This window comes from Hippocampus zosterae, chromosome 5, assembly GCF_025434085.1.
Source record: "Hippocampus zosterae strain Florida chromosome 5, ASM2543408v3, whole genome shotgun sequence".
Taxonomy (NCBI): Eukaryota; Metazoa; Chordata; class Actinopteri; order Syngnathiformes; family Syngnathidae; genus Hippocampus; species Hippocampus zosterae.
This window is the reverse complement of record NC_067455.1, coordinates 24,788,518-24,806,428: the sequence shown is the minus strand read 5'-3', so window position 1 is coordinate 24,806,428 and position 17,911 is coordinate 24,788,518. Positions and strand designations below refer to the sequence as shown.

The following is a 17,911-nucleotide window of genomic DNA, read 5'->3' as shown; positions in this document are numbered from 1 at the left end:
GTTCATTTGCTTGACTTGTTTTTTTCACCGCTGCTGTGAGATGGGCACGCATGCCAAAAGCATAACCGGTGGCTTTAAGTTTGAACTGAGCTTCGTAGGCGTGTCTTTTTGTAGAATTTATTTTCAGGGGTTCTTAGAAACCAAAACCGGAGTTGTTTTGCAACAATGCACATTGCCACACTCTATACAAGTGTTGGTACTGGCTTGAGGCGTCCACTTGCACGCCCACCCTTCACCATTGGCGGACTAGCTTACCTGTCCTCGCTCTCCCTCTCTCTCTCTCTCTCTCCCCCTCTCCATATATGTATATATACACGCCCACCCTTCCCTGATTGGCCGACTTTTTTCCGCATGCCTGGCCACAGTCACTTCCGCCTTTTCTCTATATAAACAGCGTGTCGGCTGTCAGTCAGATTTTGGCGCATATAAAGGACGCTCCGCACCATAAGGCGTCCTGTCCATTTTGGAGAAAATTTAAGACTTTTAATGGCGCCTTATAGTCGTGAAAATACGGTACTTCTACACTCCAAATGACAAAGTAGCACCATTCTCTGTGCAGAATGCTCGTTCACAATTGCACTTGGTAGTAGTATGTGTGTTTTGTGTCCAGTGCCACCATATGACTTCAGACAGAAAGTTACCAGTTGTCTCTTACTCAGTGGTGTGGAGAAGTCTTTCGCGGGCAACCCCCCTCCTTGATGCATGGATACAGTAAATATTCTCTGGTACGGACTCGTGTTTGTGCTGTCCAATTTGTCCTGATAACAGAAATTCCTCATTTGGGAAATGAGCATGGTACATGTCCTTTATGAACCTGCAAGTATGTTGACAAAATGCACGTGTAACAACTCGATCAATAAAATAACAAAATATACCGTCCAAAAACTGTTTATATAACAAAAACTGCAATACAGGTGTATCCCCAAAAAATCACAACAGTAAAATACATACAGTATTTTAATGTTTATTTATTTCTGTCTTTGGGGGGGGGGGGGGGGGGAATATGTATTTTGGATTGTTTTGTCGGATGTATTCTTTGGTTTATGACAATGTTTGCCTGCGTGTCATACAGTTTCCTTGGTAGTTGCAAGTATCTGTCCCGTTGATCACCGATATCTGGTAATTCTTGTACATATTGAAGGATTTTTGTTGCCATTTGCATTGCTTCCTTGCTGTATGGTGGCTTGTCATAAGGAGTTGAATCGATGCCTTGTTGTTTAAAGTTTCGTAGATTTGCGTCTTTCCGACTCCAAGAGTCTGCTAGCTCTTTTTAACTTTGTATTCAGCCTTGCTCAAACGGATGCATTTCACTCGCTGCGCTCCAGTTGTTACAGTTCTTTTACGTTTCGATGCGATGATCTACACGACATAAGTGAATAAAGTTAAAATCTTTCGCAATTATAGTAAAACGCACGCCAATAAAAAGATGCTTGCACATATTCGTTTAGAATCTGATGAATGAAAACGGCGAAGCGAACACGTTTCTTCGGTCTCGTCGAGTGGGTGCTGCTTTTAAGCTAGTGCCGCGTTCTACAGGACGCAAGTGAAAAAAGTTAAAATCATTCACAATTACAGTAAAACGCACGGAAATAAAAACTCACTTGCACGTCGTGGTTTGAAATCTGATGATCGAAAAACTCGAAGTGAAAACTTGTTTCAGCGTCAGTATTTTCCGTCGCATCGGGTGGGCGTTGCGTGTATTTAAGCTCCCGCGGCATTACACCTCCATCCGGGTTACGGGTCGTGGAATTTCCGCTTACGCAACTTCCGATAACATGTAATATCGTAGTCAACATGTTAATGCATAGGTTTTTATTCTGGGTGAAGGATATTCCTTTGCATAGAATTCTGAGGATGGGAATATTTACTGTATTTGATTCCCAACACACAAAAACTGTCAAGCCTTTGCATTTTGTGATAAAGTTCATTATTTTCTGTAATGTACTGAAAAACATTAGATTTTGATATATTTTAGATTCATTACCCACAACTGAAGCAGTTCAAGCCTTTTATTTTTTTGATATTGATGATTTTGGCAAAAATAAAGGAAAAACCAAAAATCCCTATGTCAAAAAAAATTGCATATTTCATCCAATATAAATAGGTCACTGTCATCTTTTATTGTCAAATATGCCTACATATGACATGCAGCATAGATGAAATTTCTTTCTCTCAGTCCTCAATGCAATCATGCATGCAAATATGCTGTGCATTAAACACACAGCTAAGAAGATAGCAGCTACACTGTATAAAAAGACATAATATGCAATCTGAACAGAATAAACAATATAGACAATACAAACAGCATAAACAATGGCACTGTTGGGTAAAGTGAGGTTGTGCGTTGTGCAATATGCAGATGTCGGATTATGAGGGGAGGGTCATAGTCTGTGACAGGAGGCAGGGGTCGGGCAGATGCAAGAAAAAGTGTTAAAAGTTTACCGTCAAATAATTATGCTCAATTATGCACTCAATTCTTGGTCAGGAATCCTTTTGCAGAAATGACTGCTTCAATGCGGTGCAGCATATCATACAGCAGTGGTCACCAACATGGTGCCCGCGGGCACCAGGTAGCCCGTGAAGACCACTTGAGTAGCCCGCCAGTGCCTGGACATTGTGATTTGCTAGTAGAAATTATGATTTAAAAATGCAAACATTGGCAGTACTGTGAGACATTTCGAAACACGATCAAAGTCTGACAATTTAAATCATCAAGTATTAAAAATAACACATTCTCATATTATTGAAGGTATTTTGGACAAATATGTTATTTCAGACGTGTATCAATTTGGTAGCCCTTCAGACAATCGGTACACATGAAGTTGCTCTCACCCTCAAAAATGTTGGTGACACCTGTCATACAGAAACACCATCTGGTGAGGCAACAAGGTAGGGATACTCAGAAGTAAAGAGCAGTCAAAATCAAAATGTGACTTTGATATTTAGACTAACTAAAAGTGTGTTGTCAATGCACAATGTACATTGCTGGTCTAAAAATAATAATAATTTAGTTGATAGTGCAGAACAGGCTATAAAAATCACCAGGCATATGGAACAGGTATTTGGTGTCCAAGTGCAGTGATGTGATATTTTGAAGTTGAACTTGGATGTTTGATCCCAGATGTTTCTAGTGTCCTTAAACCTTAATTTTGCAGGTATGACTACAGAGAGATGCTGTACAACTCCACTTTCTGTCTAGTTCCAAGAGGACGTCGGCTAGGTTCTTTTCGCTTCTTAGAGGCATTGCAGGTCAGCCACACATTCATATTTCATTATCCGTATTTTTCTTTTGGCATGGTTGTAACCCCTTCAATACATCCACACTCCCCTGCAAAACATTTGGCTCTGTGGTTGTTTTGACTGAAGATATTTGAGCTTGAAATTAAAACGATATGTATGAGAGGCCAACTTTTTTAGCTGAGCATAGGTTTCGGAACCAGAATTTAAAAGTAGCCTTCATTAATTTTACAGGTATGGCTTGATTAGTTTGGCTTGGAAAAACACAGAGCGGATAAATACACCACACACATCTATATCGATCTATTTCACTTTTATAGCAACAGTATTAACACACTGGTAAAACGCTCATGTTTGGTCCCATAAGATGGAATAGCAAGGCAAGTTTATTTATGTAGCACATCATCCATCCATTATCTGAGCCACTAATCCTCACGAGAGTCGCAGGCGTGTTGGAGACTATCCCACTATCTTCGGGATTAGGGGGACTATACACTGAACTGGTTGCCAGCCAGTCACGAGGCAGACATAGACAAACAACCATTTGTGCTCACAATCACACCTACAGACAATATTAGAGCGGTCAATCAAGCGACCATGCAAATTTTTGGGGAATATGGGAGAAGACCCCAGTACCCGGAAAAAACCCACGCAGGCATGTGGAGAACATGCAAACTCCACACAGGAAGGCCATTGCCTGAAATCGGTTTAATCCAGCCCACGGACCGTGCATTTCACCCCACTGATTTAAACGATGATGAGGTCTCCATTATAAATAAAGAGAAACCTATTTTTTTCTTTTTCATTTGGTCTTGTGTACTTCCATGACAGGCAGCCTGTGTCCCAGTGATGCTAAGTAATGGCTGGGAACTGCCTTTCTCGGAGATCATCGACTGGAACACTGCAGCTGTAATTGGTGATGAAAGGCTTCTTCTTCAGGTAAACATTTACATACCCATCTGAACAAAGAGTCACTATGTTTTAAGCAGTGTTGAACTAATTACTGGTACAAATATTGAACTGAATTTTGTAGCTGACTGAAAAGGCTGCACAATAATTTTTAAATACACATTTGGGGGAAAATGCAGTGAAGCGAGCCCCACTCTCTATCAAAAAAGATGTGGTACTCAGCGTGCTGGTGTCACATGACAGGCGTGGCTGCAAACTACAGTCTTTTGCGGACATTACTCCACGCAAAGAAACACTTAAGTGTTGCCTGGACTTATTTTGTCTACATGTCCGACAGGCACGGAGTGCTGAACCGACATGTGGAGAAAATCTGTCTGCAAGTTGTGTTCTAAAGCGACATGCTTCGAGCTAAAGAGGTCATTGACGTCTGGACCAGGCATGCTGAATTCTCTCACGAATTCAAAGAGCTACAGCTTAATTTGTGACACGTTTTAAACGCTACCCATCATGTCAAAGGTGTGTAAATTATTTTACGATACACGTTCTTCTTCCTGATCTGTTGCATTCGATGAGACACTCTTTGTATAGTACTGAAATAGAGCACACAGTCATGCAGTTGCATTATGTGATACCAATTATTCATTCATTCATTCATTCATCTTCCGAACCGCTTGATCCTCACTAGGGTCGCGGGGGGTGCTGGAGCCTATCCCAGCTGTCTCCGGGCAGTAGGCGGGGGACACCCTGAATCGGTTGACAGCCAATCACAGAGCACACAGAGACGAACAACCATTCACGCTCACACTCACACCTAGGGACAATTTAGAGTGTTCAATCAGCCTGCCACGCATGTTTTTGGAATGTGGGAGGAAACCGGAGCACCCGGAGAAAACCCACGCAGACCCGGGGATAACATGCAAACTCCACACAGGGAGGCCGGAGCTGGAATCGAACCCGGTACCTCTGCACTGTGAAGCCAACGTGCTAACCACTGGACTACCGGGCCGCCCACTGATACCAATTAAATAAAGACATATTTTTTTTCTTTGAATCTGAACGGGGGTGCAAATAGTAATAATTGTTTTCTGGATTTGTTGAGGCAGCCAACCTGAGCAATCGCTCAACCCATTGGTGGAAACCAATGGTGAGGTATGCCGTTAAACTGAAGGAGGACTCCTATTAGACCTTTCTGGCATGTGGGACTTTGGACAAAGCTGATTAAGTGCTGGCTGGTCTGATTGTCGCTGAGGCAAAAACCTGTGCAAGGGAGGTGTTCAGTTAGGCCATGGAAAATAACTTTGGGACGGCGTTGAACAAATTCTTATCCACTGTCCGGCATTTGAGGAGGAAGAAGCACTGCACCATTAACTGTGTTCAGTGAGGATGAGGCACTGCTGACCTCGACTCGGCACATTGTGAATCAGTGCAAGAACACTTTGAAGACCTCCTCAATTCCACCAATGTTACTAGGAGGAAGCAGAGTTGGGGCTCTTCTATCTCTGTGGTTGATGTCATCGAGGTGGTTCAACATTCTCTCTGTAGGATCTATCCTGGTTGACATGCTTCTACAAGATGGTGTGGACATTGAGGTCTGTGCCTCTGGATTGGTGTGGTCTCTCTTTTTAATAAGGGGTACTGGAGGGTGTTTTTCCAACTGTTCACACTCCTCAGCCTACCTGGAAAAGTCTCTTCAGGGGTGCAGGAGATAAAGGTCCGTTGCCAAGTCGAATCTCAGTTTTAGCAAATGCATTGTGGCTTTTGTTATGGCAGTGGAGTCGAAGTAGACCAGCTCTACACCCTCACCAGGGTCCGCAAGGTGGTATGGGAGTTCGCCAACCAGTCTTGATTTGCGTTATAGACTTGGAGAAGGGGTTCCACAGTGTTCCCGAGGGCATCTTGTGGGGTATACTGCAGGAGTAAAGTGTATCGGAATCCCTGATGGTTCGTGTATGACCAGTGTCAAAAATAGGTGGCCTCCTCCAAGGCTGTGTTTTGTCACCAATTCTGTTCATATCTTTTGTAGACAGGATTTATAGGCGCAGCCAGGGTGTTGAGGGGTCTGGTTTGGGGACCTTAGTTTTATATTTCTTTTGTAGATAATGTACGACTGGCATGAAAATCGGCACCTTCAAATGTGAGACCACGGTACTCAGTCGAAAAAGTATAAAGTGACCTCTCTAAGTCACGGATGAAATCCTGCCACAAGTGGAGGAGTTCATGTATCAGGGATAGTCGTGAGTTCACGAGTCATGGACAAATCATCAAACCGATCGGCACAGCGTTTGTAGTCATGGGGAGTCTATATTGGTCTGTTGTGGTGAAGAAAGCTTTTTTGATTTATCGGTCGATCAATGTCCCGACATTCATGTCACCTCGTCACAAGCTGTGGGTCGTGGCCGTGATCATGGATATAAATGAAGTAAGTTTCTTCCGTGGGGTGCTTGGTCTCTCCTGTAGAGATGGGGTGAAAACATCAGTCCTCTGCAAAGAGCTTCTACGCATTGAGAAGAGCCAGATGAGTTGGCTCGGCCATCTTTTGGGATACCTCCCTTGGGAAGTGTTCAGGGAACTGAACACATCCCACTGTCGGGGAGACCCTGAGCACAACCAAAGACACACTGGAGCCTCTTGTGTCTCTCGGTGGCCTGGGAACACCTTGAAATCCCCACAGGAGAGCTCGGTGGAGTGTTGGAGTGACTGGGTTTAGGGACGTCTGGGCTTTCCTACTTGAACTGCTGCCCTCACGACTCACCCCAAATAAGAGAAGTTGATGGTTATTCGGATATATGTAATACCATTTACCATGGGATCACTTGCACCGTCCACCGCCTAAAATCATCTGTTCCCCATCCTTCAGGACATGGCCTGCTAGCTAATACATAGGTGGACAATCAAACCTATAGACAACAGTGTTGTGTCCAAGGAACTGCAACCCTAGGCGGCCAAGGACTTGGAAAATTTTCCGGGGCAAGGCCACGGACTTGAGAAATATTCCGAGGCCAAGGCCAAGGACCAATGACTGATTTTGAAACTGAGGCTTAGCCGAGGACATGTATAAAAAAATGCTATCATACCACTTGGCAGGTCTTCATGATTTGCAACACCCCTCCATCATAACCCTTTGCACTCCCTAACGCTTGAATGAAGTGTTTTTATTCAAAGAGTAGAACAGTCAGGGTACGTGTTATTTATACTGAGAAAAATACAATAAAATCATATGGTATACATTTATGAATTAATGTTTTACTGCAGTAGTTTCTTAATGTGAAGTAAATCAACACTCAACAGGCAAGTTGAGAAATGACTTTGCATAGAAGTCAATCACTGATTGCAGAAAAAGCGGGAATCTCTCAGTGATAATTTTACAGTTTACCGGCAGCGAGTCCCAGGGACTCGCAAATCAGAAAAGTACGAGTGCCATTATGGATTGAGAGAGTCCCAAATTTCGAATTCTGAAAGGGTCTACTTATTCAATTGCATATGATAATAACACAAACAACAACATATAAATACAATGATAAACAAATGCTGCAAAAATTTAAAAAATTCAGGAGCAGGCCTGAGGATTCCGGAAATTCATGGTAACCGTTTTTCGGTTCCGTAGCATTACCCAATGGGAAACCACGATTACAAATGTTGGGTTCCGTAAACGTTCATCATCACTGATATTGATAATCAAGAATTCCGAAACTCAGAAGTATAATGTTTCAAGGGTCAATGTTTTGAAAACGATGCATTAACAATGAACATTACATCGGCAGCTGTGTACTCCAGGTTTATTCCAAAAAATAAATGGATCAAAAACTGGTGTACTCATGGGGCATCATCAGAGTATTTTTTCCAATCTCACACTGCAAAGATTAATTGACTGGTAATCATTAATACAGGTAAGTATTGATGTGGCTTGACATCCTCTTCCCAAGACGATGCATGTGTAATCTACGATCAATTTGACGAAAGAATTTAACACACATCATCATGAGTTAACATTAGCATTACTACACCTTGTGACGAATGTTTTATTCATAAAGTTACCATGCTACAACCAGTAAATTATAGAATAACCAATACTGTTTCATAATATTTTTCACAGCGATTAGCCTACAAATCTAATGACCAATTTGCCTCGTAATCGTGCCTCGCGTCGTATTTCGCTCAGTTTGCGGACTAAAATAACAACCCGCATGCGCACATAATGTCATCTGTTGTGTCCCCCCATCAACACTGAAAACAAAACGAAAGTAAATTAGAAGAAACACGCTCACACACCACATCACATCACAAACACACATACAGGCGCAGTGAAATCGCGTGGATCACACAGTCAAGTCAAGTGCGGTGACTTTTATAATTAAACTATTTTTCGGTACCGTGAAAATGACGCCACGGAAACGACACGCTACCGATAACGATTGTTACTGTGAAATCCTCAGGCTTGCCGTAGTTTTTTTTTTTTTTTTTTTTTTTTTTTTTGACTGAGAAATTTCCTTGCGTCCCGTGGGAAAATTATGCGTCTAGAACGCAGGACGCAGAGGTAATGAGATTGCTGAATCTCTAACCATTCTGAGTATTACTATTATTACCACTAATACTACATTAATTAATACCTTCAACTTCAGAATAATAAATAATTAAACCAACCATGATTTTAAACTATGTATTATGAATATTCATTATTCCAAACATGAGAAAGCATTCAGCAAACATAACTGGAATCGAGCAAAAGGACTCCAAATCCCAACGGCCAAACCCGGAAGTGAAGTGCCGACATTATTGACTCCAGCTGTAATGCAAATTACTTGGTTCAAACAAACATTCTAGTGCGACAGAACAAACGTGACAACTGTGCAAAAATAACTAAATAAAAGACACCACGGTTACAGAAGGGATTACACGCTTATTTAAACTGCCGATCGCGAATGCAACAAATCGTGATTGACACTAACTGTGATGCCGCTCTTTACACGTTGCGCGAACTGTCACCTGTCAGTGGCAGACCCACCCCTCTTAAAGCGACAGAGTTAATCCATCAATATGGGTTTCCTTCAATGGAATTTATTCGATTCCTACGTGATTTTTGTGGTCCTTATGCAAGGGATTCGAGGCTCTCAGCCCTCATTGTGTCCAAGGACCGGCAATCCGAGGCCAAGGCCAAGGACTTGACTACGAGGCCAAGGACCAAGGACCGCCCCTCGGCCCTCGAGCCGGTCCTTGGCCTCATCTCTGATAGACAAAGCTTTTTCTGCTTTTTAAAAAAACTAGATTAGCCTTGGTTGAGGTCTGTGATAAACGTCCTTTTAGTTATGCTGTATATGCTCGTCACATGATATTACAAAGCTATCAAAACAAATGTTTTGGTGGCCCAAAACGTCTGTACACAGTACTGGATATATACAGTGGCTATATAAAATGTTCAGTCATTTTTCCAAATGTTAAATGTTTAGTGTTCACTTGTTAGTTATTTTATCCAAAGTATTGTAATTGGTGTCCTTAAATAATAAATTAAAAACTTTTGTAGTTGATTAGCTGTCAGCTATTTATTCTTCTGTGTTTTACTTATTTTAAGTTTGTGCTATAGTATAGCTTGTGTATGAGGACTGTATTGAGATTCGAAATGAAGGGGTAGTATCAAAGTCCAAATTTTGGGATGGTGTCAACCATTTCAATTTTTTTGTCATTTGCACTTTGGGAATTGGAATCCATGTTTGCCAAATCTTCTTTGGGTTTTGTCACAGAAATATGATCTTTGAGGGAAATAGCCAGAATGATGTTTTCGAGGTAATTTAGCCCATGTCTTGTTGCTTGAATCACAGGTTCCCTCAACAGTTCGCTCAATTCACCAGGATACGATTCTCTCCCTGAGACAGCACACCCAATTCTTGTGGGAGGCCTACTTCAACTCTGTGGAGAAAATAGTTTTGACCACATTGGAGGTATAACACTCATTCACGTTAATGATTACGAGCAAATGAGGGCGCATCTATTCAAACTTGTGTATTCGAATAATTTAATGCAATCGGTTTTATTTCATTACAATTGATAGTGTGGACATATGAGCCAAACATACTTTTACATTCATCTTTGCAGAGGCCAACAATTTCATATGAAAGTCATACATGTTTTTCAGTGTGTAATGACCAATCTTTATTCTTTGGTATACATCAATTTTGGCCAGTACTACTGACCACAAGGCTCAAAATAAGCGGTCTCGCATCGCAGTTTGCTTCCTAGGCAATCTATCATATTATTTAGAAGAAAAAATTGTTTTTCATTTTATTTCTCAGTACTGTATTCATCTTTGTAAGTACCAGTCCAACCCCGCCCCATTATTAAAAAATATGGATGACTTAACTCATTCACTGCCCATAAAGAACATTTCATCAAATTAGTCACACCCTCTGCCTTTTACGAATGAATCTGGGCGGGGATGTTCTGATTGACTGTCTTTCTTCTTTTGTATACCTGGGTGGCTCAATCAATGCTGTTTTCAAATTATTAACAAACCAAAAAAACTGCATTTGAACAGTGAGTTGATGGAAAGGATTGCCTTTTAGAAAATGTTGCATGAAAGTCTAAAATACCCTCACATAGAGGAAACATTCTGAATTCTGTTATGTGTATACATATATAGCTAATAAATGATGATGATGATGACATGAACCATTTAAAAAACACGTCTGTGTTTACCTGAAGTTGCATGAAAAGATGTGATAGCACAAATTATTTATTTGTCTTCTGAAGAATGGTTTTATTTCAAGTGATGTTTGACAAAAGGCGTGATTTCCTCCAGGTATCTCATTGACAAGCTATAATTGCCTTCAAATAAAATCATAGATAAGATTCTACTGAGCAAAGGGCAGCAAACAACCGATGTGTTAAAACCTGTCTGTGTCCGCTGTGCAGATCATCCAGGATCGACTGCTTCAGCACAACGCGAGGAGTACCCTCATGTGGAACAGTCTTCCTGGAGGTCTTTTCGCCTTGCCCCAGTACTCCACATATCTTGGAGACTTCCCCTTCTACTATGCAAAACTTGGTGTGTAAAATTTTGATGCACAGATGTATAAATCACTTGAGTGCACAACACTTGAACAGCTGTTGTGGGGCAGCTATTGAATTTGGGTGGAGGAATTGTTTTATGTACTGTACTTTTGAATAATTCAACTTCAACAATTAGGCCAGGCCGATTACATGTGGGCTTTGGTAATTGGCCAATTAGGCATATTGCTAACCTCCAAATTCAATTCACTAGCACGTCTTTAATAAGCAAGACTAATGACTGCCAAGACAAGGAGATTAAGTCATAATAGTCTGCAGTTAAACAAGTGTTTTTTTTGTGTTCTCGCATTTGTTCAGAACGAAATATGTACACACACTTATTATTATGCAGGGCTTGTAATTTTTTCGCTTAATTTCTCCCCATGGCTGCATCTTTGCTGTTTTCCAGGTATCACAACATACCCCAAGTTTACAGCTGTCATTCACATAGTGACCCCACTGGTCTCGCAGTCCCAGCCAGTCATTAAGCTGCTCGCAGCTCTTGCCAAATCACAGTACTGTGCACAGGTGAGGCAAACCAATTCAATGTGATCTGTTTATCATTCATTCATCAAACAATACCGGGAGTTTAAAAAAAACACTTGTCAATATTTGTTACAAGAACCTAGGTGACAAAACGGAAAATGACTTGTTTTCCCATTTCCCTGTGCGTGTGCACAAATGGAAAATGGAAGCAACAGGAAACGGGCGATTTGGATGTTTCATGTACATCGGATGTCATCTGCCCCACTTAACATGACCCGGAAGTAAATTTGAAACAGATGAAGGCTTTCACCTGACTCGCAGGCACTTCTTTTGAGACGCAAGCATGAGCAAACTTTAAAATTTTATCACTTGCTGCGTTATTAAGCAATTTTCGTGCAACTAGTTTTGTGGGCACCATACAAAAAAATATATATTCAGTCTGCGTTGCAAATCATCTGAAGAAAAGACTCAATGTTTGGTCTAACGGCATGAGCAATGTCTAGAGGCTTTTCTGACAAAGTTTTAATACCTTCAACAGGCTCGATGCAGTATATTAAAATGTGTAAAATAAGGAATTTGTTGTTCCCACTAGGTGGCGCAATAATCTTGTCATATAGTTGTTTTCAGGCTGCAACAATATAAATATATGTGAAATTTGTGATTTTTGGGAATGTGCAAAGGATTTAACCATTTCCTTTTTTGCTGTGAAGGAAATATAGGCAATAAACGCAAAATGTGATGCCCAGCCTTTGTCCGATAGTATTTCGAAAATATTTTATGACCCTTTTCAACGGGAAAATAGAACAAAGAACGTGTGAAAAAGAGTGAAGTCAACCAAGTAGTCCCGCCTTTTCATAATGCAGCGCAATCATCAGACTTTGTGTATCATAAATGTTTGGAATCAAAATTCAATTCTACGATTGGTTCTGAAAGAAACTAACATTGCAATTCAAAGTTGTGACTCTTGTACTACTTAATTTAGATTATGCAAAACTGAAAAACTGTAATGAGACACATTTACAATATTTTGTAGGGTTCTACTCAGATTGCATAAACATATGAAATTTCGTATTTTAATTGTTCTGTGGCACACAATGACATTTCCAGTTCTTGTGGGTGGTCTTTTTGGTGTCACGGTCCCTGGAATGTTTCGATTTCACGGTAGAGGTCCCGCTCCCCACCTTGGAAACAAACCAAAGTCCCTCGGTTGAGATGACATAAGCAGTCGCCTTGTGTTTTGTCAACTGTTGAATCTGGGAGAGTGTTAACTCGGTCAGTACCAGCGGTAGAGGTCCCGCTCCCCACCTTGGAAACAAACCAAAGTCCCTCGGTTGAGATGACATAAGCAGTCGCCTTGTGTTTTGTCAACTGTTGAATCTGGGAGAGTGTTAACTCGGTCAGTACCAGCCAATTCTAGACCAAGTCTGAAAAGACGTTTAAAATCGTCTTTGGGAGTGAATGAGTGAATAATCGCGACACCGGCTTCAAAATTAAATTGCGCATATTCATGTCTGCATAATTGCTACACTAAAAGACACAGAGAGTGTGTACTTTATCAAACTTTATTTTACTTTACCAGTCTTTCTTCTGTGCAGGTGATACTTGTGTGGAACTGTGACAAATCTCTTCCTGCCAAGCACCGCTGGCCTGTCACCTCAGTTCCTGTCTTTGTCATAGAGGGGAAAAGTCAGGTAAACCCACATCCAAATCCTGCCCTCCTTAGATGTGATTATTGCAGTATTTACATTGTGTCTGTAGAGGCAGAGCCACGACCCCCTTGAATTGTCTCTGTCTCAAGTGTCAAATTCCGTTTAGATTCCGGTTCCAAATAATTCTAGCTTTCAATTGGTTTCTGGGTGTCCACAAACTATGCCCGTTCATTTTTAATGGCTTGCAGCACAGACTAAAAGAACATTTGACATGACTTGTGTCATTTAGCGGCATCTTAATACGGTACTTTGATGGTTATTCGGACATTCGTAGGGGTGCGCTTGGCAAATCAAAAAAATCCATCCATCCGTTGTCATGTGTTCCGGAATGCTCCGAAACAGAATTGCATTCCACGAATGTAGGCAAAGAAAAGAATTGATCTGCAAATGCAGAGGCACTGTCCCCAAAGTCCATGCAGGTTTGTAGAGTTTACTATTAACTATTAAATGAATTTTCGACGATTTTGATCATCAACATCATCCTGACTCGTCGACTAATTGCGGCAGCCCTCATGTGTGCCGACAAAAACAAAAAAACCAATTTGCTAAACCGGTTTAGGTTGGCAGCAGGTGCAGTGTGCAGGTACAGTATGTCTTTACAATGTGCCTATTGTGAACACAGTCGTGTGTGTTACAACAGATGAGAACATGCTCTTCCATAGAGTACTTGTATAACCTGGTCCAGATCACCCATTTTCTCTGGCACTTTGACATCTTTCCCTCCAACTTTGCTGTCATATCTCCACTGGCCGTCCACCCTGATTGAACTCATGACTTACCTGACCATCTCAGAAACGCGTTTCAGATCCTGGCTCCATGCACCATTATTTAGAAGAGCGTGCTCCTATTATTATGAACTAGGACTCATTCTGTCTGTTTGTTTTGTTTCGCACATATCACTAGGTTATTAGCAGCCGCTTCCTTCCGTATGATACCATCCCCACCGATGCAGTGCTCAGTCTCGATGAGGATACGGTGCTCTCCACCACAGAGGTTAGGTCTTACCTCCAAATGCAAATGTTTGTTTAAAAGTGTTAAAGCAGTGTTAATAGGGATTTGCTGCACCCCTTTATCACAGCGGATACCTTCAGACCCACTCGGGATCGGTGAAGAGCTACGATATTTTTGTTTTTTTTTCTCTTTCTCCTTTCTACATACATTCTTGCTGCTGGAGGCTGTAAATTTCCCCAGTGTGGGACGAATAAAGGATATCTTATCTTATCTTATATAGAGAGACAAATAGGTTTTCATTCCTCCTAAATGTTAGACGTTTGACCTTCGTAAAACACGCTTTTTAAACATGTTATCAATGTATTTGAGCATAAACAGAAATGCAACCACAACATATTGGAGTGTCTGCGAACGTGCATATGCCTATAAGAGGCGGGGCCAAGTGGGCTGGCGCAGAATGTTGAAACGTTTGCGTGAGAGTCTGGTTGAAAGCTGTGGCTGACAGTAGCTTTTTTTGTCTGATTCATGAATCTACAAACAAATACACTACTTAGCATTATTTCAACACTCTATCATGCTGTAGCCGTTCACATTTTGACATTATGGGACCAAGATAAAAGTGAAATGATTTTTCAAAATCATCCACCCCTGGATCAAACACTTGCTGTTCAATGAGAGAACATCAAGTTTTGCTAAAATCACTTAAATGCTCACCTGCTGTACTGGAATGATTAATACACGAGCAGAAGAGGCTACTGTACAATGTGTATGACCGTACTCAGTAGGGATGTTCCGATCAGGATTTTAAGCTGCCAATACCAATACTCCATGAGTGTGAACGGCTAAAGCACATTCCGAAACCGATCCCATGATTTCTGTGTAAAATTTTCAATTTTAGAGCTACAACCACAGATTTTTCTAAATCTTTTAATCAGTTTATTTAATTGATTCATCAGACTTTTTTATTTTAAATTTCTATCCCTCTACTACTCAAATTGATTCAGTTACTGTGTTGGTCTGTAACGTGTCGGAAAATAGTAGAGCAGCTGTTTGCAAATGTTCGATACGGATTAAACCCAGAGATGGCCAGTCCCTCCCACCCCCTCCAGCCCGCCCTGACAGCACTTGGTAGCTCCTTCAGCCAGAGACTGTTACACCCGTGCTGCAAGAAGGAGAGATACCGACGCTCGTTCCTACCGACTGCTGTCAGGCTGATGAATAAAAAATAACAATCATAATAATAATAGTAATTAAATGATGTGAAGGAAAATTGTAAATAGTACTGCGATTTATCCATTTTGTGTTCATATTGCATTTAATTGAAAGATGTTTGTTGTTTTTTTTTCTCTTTCTACATACATTCTTGCTGCTGGAGGCTGTAAATTTCCCCAGTGTGGGACGAATAAATGATATCTTATCTTATAATTCCTACTCACATTTATATAGCCCTGTATTCCAATTGTAGTGAAACCAAAGGATGATATTTTTGTAAACGCCAAAACTTGTGCTGCAGAGCATACATGCTTGTTTTTTTTGGGGGGGGTTTTGTGTTTCTTTGGGGGGTGACGCAGATAAACAGAATGCAGTAACACTGCACAGGCCTGTTATACGATCTACCAGCTGTGTGGCGCAATACATTTAATCAAGTTATAAGGATGTTAATCTTTGTCATACATGTGTGTTTCTGTAACTGGTAGTTGAATGTGTGTTGTATTGAAATGCTAACATTTGTCACCGTTTTGGGGGTGGGGGTTGTTTTGGGTTTTTTCAAAACGTAACTTGACATCCATGTCAGTTCCGCGACGTCATTGCCGATGCGTTGTGCATTGCTGGTAAAAATGGATGAAATGTAGAGAGAGTAACGGCTATATACCAGTATCTATCGTAAGAAAATTGTTGTAGTTGGGAAACGTAAAGGGAAAAGTATGGCAACTTCTTCCCAGAACAATTATATACATAAGGCGATCGGCCTTGGCTTTGATCGGATTCACCAATCACATATTTTTTTTCACTAATACTGACTGATAAGTCACTGATCAGATGGAGCGTTCCTCGTATGCGGAGCTTGCAGATACGAGTGTGGATCTGTCTTTGACTCTGTTCCCAAAATGTACGAGTTTTCTTAATGTCTTATCTAGGTGGAGTTTGCATTCACTGTGTGGCGAAGCTTTCCGGATCGCATCGTTGGGTACCCAGCTCGCAGTCACTTCTGGGATAGCAACAAGGAGCGTTGGGGCTACACTTCCAAATGGACCAATGACTACTCCATGGTGCTGACTGGAGCTGCCATCTATCATAAGTACTCAAGTCCTGCTGTCACCACACCAACTCTTTTTGACACTGTTGTAGTCTACTCAGTCCCATACTTGTTGTCTCATTGTTGTCAGATACTACCACTACCTGTATACAACATACCTTCCAGTCAGTCTGAAGACCATGGTGGACCAGATGTCGAACTGTGAGGATATTCTAATGAACTTCCTTGTGTCCTCGGTCTCGAAGATGCCCCCGATCAAGGTCACGCAGAAGAAACAATACAAGGAAACCATGATGGCTCAGGTGAGTGACGCCCCCCAGTGTAGACCAAACATTTGCTCATGTGTGATATTTTAACAAGGTGGCATGAAAGATCCTAATGTGCGACTGTCTGTCAATCTTGCCAGAGCTCCCGGGCTTCTCGCTGGGCTGACCCGGACCATTTTGCGCAGCGTCAGACTTGCATGAACAAGTTTGCCAACTGGTTTGGCACCATGCCACTGGTTCATTCTCAGATGAGACTCGACCCGGTCCTCTTTAAAGACCAGGTGTCCATCCTGAGAAAGAAGTACAGGGACATTGAGAGGGTATAGCCCTCCAGAGCCCCTCCTTTCCTTTCTGGACAGGACTCAGAGAGACAGAGAGCGAATGAGGGGCTGTCCATTTCTTATGTTTCTTCAATGGATCAAGAGAGAAGCAAGTACGGGTAAGAGGAGTGACAAGGACAGATTTAGCGGAAGGCGGCACACACACCTCATCTCCTCTGTATGGCATCTTTTGTTTGTTCTGCCAACTTTTGGGCACGAGCAGATTGTGCAGCTCCATCTCTTTTAGGCACTGTAGGCCTAAAACTGACTGACCTGGAAGTGGAATTGCCAAAGTCATGGAATTGGATTTCTAATGCTTTTTTAATTGCCCTAAATGGTAACAAACCACTGCAGCCCTGTGAAACTGTTCCCCTCATTATACTATGCACACGTTCATGGACGTTGATATTATAATAGTCAGCAATATTCTAGATTCTTCTATATTCTAGAGAATGCAGAGTATAACACTATTTTGGATGTGTTTTTACAGTTCTGGTGTTTTTTTTTAATCACAATGCTGCTCCTGTTGTTTCACAATCGGTGGCTGGGCAGGTGGGGAGAGCAATGACACGCCCTTCTCTGCATTTAGGGTAAATTTATGCTCAGTGCCTCAACATTAGTCTTTTGATTTGTAAATATGAATAAAAAGATGTGATCCAAACGATGTGTCTACCTTGTATTTTCCTCGTAATCGGTGATTGTCTGTTTGACTCCTATTAAAGTTCCTATTTATGAAAG

General features: G+C 41.5%; 1 protein-coding gene across 1 annotated transcript in view; it reads left to right on the top strand.

Annotated features, from left to right (window-relative positions):
- Positions 1 to 17,834, top strand: part of LOC127600261 (exostosin-1a-like) — a 29,608-nt gene extending 11,774 nt beyond the window's left edge. The window contains exons 2-11 of the mRNA XM_052064699.1: positions 3,156 to 3,249; positions 4,069 to 4,176; positions 9,960 to 10,079; positions 11,050 to 11,182; positions 11,594 to 11,712; positions 13,266 to 13,361; positions 14,283 to 14,372; positions 16,469 to 16,629; positions 16,718 to 16,889; positions 16,994 to 17,834. Coding sequence (XP_051920659.1) covers positions 3,156 to 3,249; positions 4,069 to 4,176; positions 9,960 to 10,079; positions 11,050 to 11,182; positions 11,594 to 11,712; positions 13,266 to 13,361; positions 14,283 to 14,372; positions 16,469 to 16,629; positions 16,718 to 16,889; positions 16,994 to 17,179 — 1,279 coding nt within the window. The 3' untranslated portion in view covers positions 17,180 to 17,834. The remainder of the gene's footprint in view (positions 1 to 3,155; positions 3,250 to 4,068; positions 4,177 to 9,959; positions 10,080 to 11,049; positions 11,183 to 11,593; positions 11,713 to 13,265; positions 13,362 to 14,282; positions 14,373 to 16,468; positions 16,630 to 16,717; positions 16,890 to 16,993) is intronic.
- Positions 17,835 to 17,911: the final 77 nt, after the last annotated feature.